The sequence below is a fragment of the Salvelinus sp. IW2-2015 genome, linkage group LG6.1 (genome assembly GCF_002910315.2).
Source record: "Salvelinus sp. IW2-2015 linkage group LG6.1, ASM291031v2, whole genome shotgun sequence".
NCBI lineage: Eukaryota > Metazoa > Chordata > Actinopteri > Salmoniformes > Salmonidae > Salvelinus > Salvelinus sp. IW2-2015.
The window spans coordinates 21,333,215-21,339,340 of record NC_036845.1 but is presented as its reverse complement, the minus strand read 5'-3'; the positions used below and the strand labels follow the sequence as shown (position 1 = coordinate 21,339,340).

General features: G+C 42.5%; 1 protein-coding gene across 1 annotated transcript; it reads left to right on the top strand.

The window, feature by feature from the left end:
- The first annotated feature begins 267 nt into the window (after positions 1-267).
- Positions 268-5,657, top strand: LOC111965308 (lysophospholipase-like protein 1). The gene is given in 7 exon segments (XM_023989395.2): positions 268-361; positions 363-394; positions 1,051-1,150; positions 1,946-2,115; positions 4,037-4,136; positions 4,138-4,150; positions 4,452-5,657. Coding segments are annotated over 7 exon segments (726 nt in total). The 5' UTR covers positions 268-302; the 3' UTR covers positions 4,704-5,657.
- The last annotated feature ends 469 nt before the right edge of the window (positions 5,658-6,126 follow it).

The following is a 6,126-nucleotide window of genomic DNA, read 5'->3' as shown; positions in this document are numbered from 1 at the left end:
GGTCCTTGACCATTAATTCTGACATGATTAGCCTACATAAGGGAAGTGAAAATGTATTGTAGTAACTTATCAAATGTTGCCTTCATAGCAAAACTAAAATAATGTAGCAAATACCTGTTCGCATTGGAGCATGCGCGCATGCAGCGTACATTCCCTAGTCTTTGTATCATCATCATGATGGAGCAAAGCTTGCAGTCGAACAACCTATCGGGAGTTTAGGTTTTGGTAATCTGCACTGCGTCTATCCAATCACAGATGTCTGTCTGTCTGCTCTGTAGTCTCGCGCGACACTAACAGAAGTCATGGCTGCCGTACGGAGCAGCAAACTTCTACATAAGTTTGTTGAATTTCCAACGGGGAAAGACTGCATCAGTCATCTTATTACACGGCTCAGGTGTTTACATTTTGCAATGCTCTCTATGTTTAGTGACATTTATTCAACAGTAACTACGCTGAACTAGCCTCATAATAACTAGGAGTTTTAGCTAGCTTAGCCTGTAGCATAGCCAGAGTACCTTCAAATGAGATACTGATAGCTTTTGTACTGTGATGGACAGAGAGGACTGTCTTTGAACTTCATAACTATACAAACTATGTGGCTTCAACGCAACTCTGAATTATGATATGGCCTACTGTGGCAAATTAATAATGTAGATAACAGTAGCTACGTAGATAGTTAAATTCAATTGAGTGGTCAGCAGTGGGAAATGTTATTCTAAGGATACTTAATATTTGGCCTTGATCACGAGAAAAAAACGGAATGCTATGTTTTTATCTGATATCTCCGTGATAAAATGAATGTTAAATAAAATAATCTATCAAATATTTAAAAACAAATATAGTAAAATCCTTTTCATCGGAAAAAAATGTGAGCAACTCAACAACAAAAAAATATAATTGTGGCATCACCAATGTTATTCAATATGCGGTTTATGCCAAAAACAGTCAGAAACATGTGAAAGGGATGTTATTGACACCAGGGTTCTGCTCTGTAAGCCTAGTGACTGGTGAGTCAGTTATATTGGCTAACTGTTCACTTCTGCCATGCAGGAGACACTGGACAGGGAGTGCGAGCATGGGTCAAAGAGGTTTCGGTACCAGACCTGGCTTTCCCCCACATCAGAGTGGTATATCCCACAGTCCTAGCCAGGTAAATGCCATATACAGTCCTGCAGTCAAGCTGCTGAAACCCCTCAACACGGGTGGGTATAATTTGTGGAATGTTCCAACAGGAACTGTTCCAAAAACTTTGTAAATAACAAGGTTGCCAACAAACAACGCAAACAAAGTTGTATAGCGGCAGAATAAGATACAGGGTAGGGAGCGGGCTATTTCATTACGTTTTTCACTCATTTATTCCAGAAAAATGTCTGTCCTCACTCTGGTAGCCTAAACATTAAGAATAAGCTACGTGGTGAGTTGATACCTATTCGGCAGCTAGTTAGCTGGCAACCTTGTACTTTCCGAAGTTTTTGAAACAGATTCCTGTTGGAACATTCCACAAATTATACTCACCTCCTCAACACACAGACAAAGCCCTTCAACTGTCATTTTTTAAATACCTTAACTAACCCAGACAAGTAGAACATCTGGGCATGTATTCATAAAGCATCTCAGAGTTGATCTAGGATCAGTTTTGCCTTTTAGATAATAATGATTACGATTATATATCCTAGATCAGCAATGCTATTCTGATGCTTTATGAATATGGGCCCTGAACAGCAATTTAAATAGGCTAAATAGCCTAATACCCTTTTCACACTACCGTGCCAAGATGAATGGACCATGTGAGTAGATCATTTCCAAGACAGTGTGGTTCAGGTCAGCACGATATTGTGGAAAGGGGTAAATCTTCTCATCCTCCCATGTGACCCTCACTGCCCGAACCTTTCCTCATTACATAGCTAAACTCTGAATCTGGTTCTGTCTTCTGTTGACCCCTCAGGCCATACACACCCATGCGGGGGGCTCTGTCCAATGTGTGGTTTGACCGCTACAAGATCTCACAGGACAGTCTGGAGCACTTGGAGTCTATAGACGCCATGGCCAAGTCCTTGGGAGCGGTTATACAGGAGGAGATCAGGGCAGGAGTACCAAAACACAGGATGATCATAGGTACTGTCTCACACACATACACGCACACTAATTCTGCTGCTACTAGAGCTGTTTGTTTGATTTCCCTGTCTCTTTCTGGCTGTATGTCAGATTTGGCTGTATGATCTCTCCTTCACTCGTTACCTTCCTCATGACTTCCTAACTCCATGACCCCCTCCTGAATGTGTATTATGCACCCGTCCACTTGCCCATTTGTTTGATCTTGTTCTTTCTCTCTCCACACACACCACTCTCTCTTGGCCTTGGTGTTCTCAACTCCCTCTGTCATGATATAAAATGAAGAATGCAAGTTATCAGGTTTCTTTATCCTTTTATACGCTGCCAATTATGAACCGTAAAGTATTTCTGGAGGGATTCTCAGGTTCTGCAAATCCTTTTTCCCAAATATTTTGGTTATCAGGTTCGCGTGTAAATAACAATGACATAAAACCGCTCAGATCATGTGCCATAAACACTATTTTAGAACCTAGGTAAGAGTTCCCACAGGAAATATGTGGGGGGCCATCACTAGTTTTATGTCTCTGGAAGAGAACAAATGATAGCCGTCCATGAAAGGGGAAACCGATGGGAACATTGGGAAAAGGGTTAACCTACAAGTCCTGAAATATATAAATTTACAGAAATAGTTGTGAGTAGAAAAAAAAGAGCTGAGCGTTTGTGTGAAAGGCCCAGTGTGGAATGCCAGAAAAGCCCCTGAACTCCACTCCAGAGAAAGTGATTGAAAAAACACATGTTCCTGGGAGACTGCTGAAATATTATCTTTCTAAATCATAACAATTTGTCATTAACTATAAATACCCATTGGAGTCACTCGGCATACTGGAGAAACGAAGTGGTCTGTACCCAGAGTCCACTTGCAGGGCTGACGGACTGACAAGCGCCAGATCTTTCCATGGAAAAAGTTTTTCAAGGAAAATCCACTGCCGCAGGCTTTTGTGTTTATGTTTTTCACTCTTTAAAAAAAGCACGGATTCGTTGGGAAATCTCAGAAAAGAGAAGCTATCACCACAGTTGTGATTTCACTCATATAGGCTCACACACACACCAAAAACACACAGCAGCACTGTACCAAACAGCACAGCGGAGGGGTTTAAGAACGAAGGAGACATTAGAATATGAATGTATGGTTGAGGTTTGTTATCGTGAATTGGAATGAGAGATTGAGAGTAAGCAGAAAGACGGTCTCAAAGTACACACTCTTAGAAAAAAGGGTTCTTCAGCTGTCAGCTGTCTTCAGCTGTAGGAGAAGGCTCTGCCTGGTCCCAAAAGTGTTCTACCTAGTACCAAAAAGGCTTCTACAAAGGGTTCTCCTATGGGGACAGCTAAAGAACCCTTTTATGTTCTAGATAACACTTTATTTTTCAAAGAGTGTAGCCGGTGAAGTAAAGAAAGAAACAGAGAATCTCATGGACAAATGTTTTATTCGTTGGGCAAAGCGTGTGAACTCCCCCTTCCCTTCATATCTCCATTCTTCCCTTCCCCCTCTGACAGGATGATGGGTACTTGCACACTTTCCCAGATGTATGCTGTGTGCCCAGATGTACCCAGATGGGTGAGATTAAGGATGGGCTCGTGAACGGATGCCGACTCCTGAGGAGCGAAAAAGCTGATGATGTGGAACTACGGAATGTTTTTTCTTTTCTTTCTCAGTTAAAGGCAGAGCATTTTCCACTTCGGACAGCTTAAACTGCCAGGATGGCTTAAGCTACTGTTACTCATACATAATAATAAATGAATATATTCATCATTATGTTGCTACATTATATTATTCCCAATAAGCACAGTTGAAAAATGGGATTTTCCCGTGAAAAGCACTTTGGATACAATATTCAATACACATTTTCAGTGAATACCTGCAGAAAGAGACCTATTGGACCCAGTACAATGACATGTTCTGTTTTGTCTTGTTCCTCGTCCAAAGGGGGTTTCTCTATGGGCGGAGCTATGGCACTCCACCTAGCGTGTCGTTATCACCGTGACGTAGCAGGAGTCTTTGCTCTGTCCAGCTTTCTCAACAAGGACTGTAGTATATCAGGTAAAGGAGGCTCTCACTGGGCATAATGTCTTCAAAACTGTCCAGACAATATTCTAAATCTTGATTAGAGCGCCAAAAAACTACAACTATCTAGTAAACTGTCCTTTGGATGACAGATAGTGGTAGAGAAATATTGGTATATTGATATACAGTGTCCCAATTCAAAGATGCTTCATGTCAGTCCCAAGACCTTGCATTTATCTGGAGTTGGCTGCACTTGGTTCTGACAGAGATATTGGGCCTATAGTGTGTGCTAGTAAGCAGTCTAGACGTGTCTGACTGACTTTTCTCCCCCTGCTAGGCTGTGGAGGAGAGGGCAGGGGCGGGGAGCCCCCTCCCAGAGCTGTTCCAGGGCCATGGGACAGGAGACGAGTTGGTGTTCCATATGTGGGGAGAAGAAACTACGGCAGTGCTGAAGAAGGCTGGGATGACGACCACCTTCCACTCGTTCCAAGGCCTCCAGCACCAGCTCTTCCGGCCAGAGATTGAGCTACTGCGCTCCTGGATCCTCATCAAGCTGCTCCCGGACAGTCTAGATGCTAGTGGGAAGTGACCAGTCAGCCCCACACCACTAAACAGACACATTAACCATACGTTATTAACACGTTAATAACACGTTCACACTATTGAGCTGATTTAAACTGAGCCAAACCAAACTGTACTGCGCTGGCCTGGTAAAGCATTGCCCGTAGTTTCTGGAATAAAGCTGGAAAAGCGAGCCAACACGGTTCGGTTGGTATTATAGTGCGAAAAGGATATTAACGTGCTGAGTGGGCTGTGGACCACCTCACAACCTCTGTTGGACACAATACCGTTAAAAAATGTTTTGGTGTCAATAAAAAAAAAAAAAATTGGCTTGGACACTGTCCGTTGTGCTTGCTTAGTGTACTCAACAGCTGTGTAGTTCCCTTCAAAAGAGAACATGTGATAGTTGAGTGTGCTTATAACCACTCCCTCTGCACTAGTACAGTCTCCACTCTTAACACTTCAGCCTCGTCTGTCTGTCTATGATAGGATATGGGAGCATGCTCTGCCTCCACCCCTATAGTCTAACTAACACTAGAGTCAGATTAGTATCGTTGCTGTAGAGAGAACAGGAATTGTTTAGTCAATCTTTCTCTCGCTCGCTCGTTTTTTTTATACACCATTATCGTTTTGTGCTGGGAAATGTGTTGAACATGTGTGGGGACGGAGGGAGCGGAGGTCTGTGCTGTTTGCTCAGTAGTTCTGCTCCGTAGCACACATCGCTTCATTGATGGTTAGTGGGAGGAAGCGGTTAGCTATTCCTCCCTTCTTCCGTCTCGCAGCCTCTCTCTCAGCGTTGTGCTTAAGGTAGTCCGGATGTTGGGCTGCCTTCACTAGTATAGGGCTGCAGGCCAGGGTAAAAACACAGGAAGATCATGAGTGAGCAGTAGTAACACTTAGGTGCCAAACATAATGAGAGTTATGGAAATGATTAACCTTTCTTGTATAGCCCTGGCTATAAATTAAACAACTGTCAACATCAGCGGTCACCTTTTGGAAAAGTTATTGATAAGCATATTTCAGCTTGTTGCACAGCTGTGTATTTCCTCACTGACTAATAGCCTGTACTCATCACTGCCACATATGGGAGCCAATTTGAAAACAAACACACTCACATTCCTTCACCCCTCCCCTTACTGTATACGCTAAGAGGCCACTTAAGATGGGAGTTAGAGGAAGTGAGATAAGAGTTTTGATAGGAGGAGATGACATTGGTCATTGGATGTCATTAAATAAGACGTTAGTAGTAGCAGCTGCGATGAACATAGTATGTGTGTGGGAGGCAAAAGTTGATTCTGATTACGATATATAACGATTGTTTTTTGGAGGAAGAGTGAAAAAGATACTTTGAATTATGATTTTTGAAATTGTAACCACAAACTTTTAACATTATTTGAATGAGTTTATTATATATTTGTGGTTTACATGATATAGGCTTTAACAAATCAGGA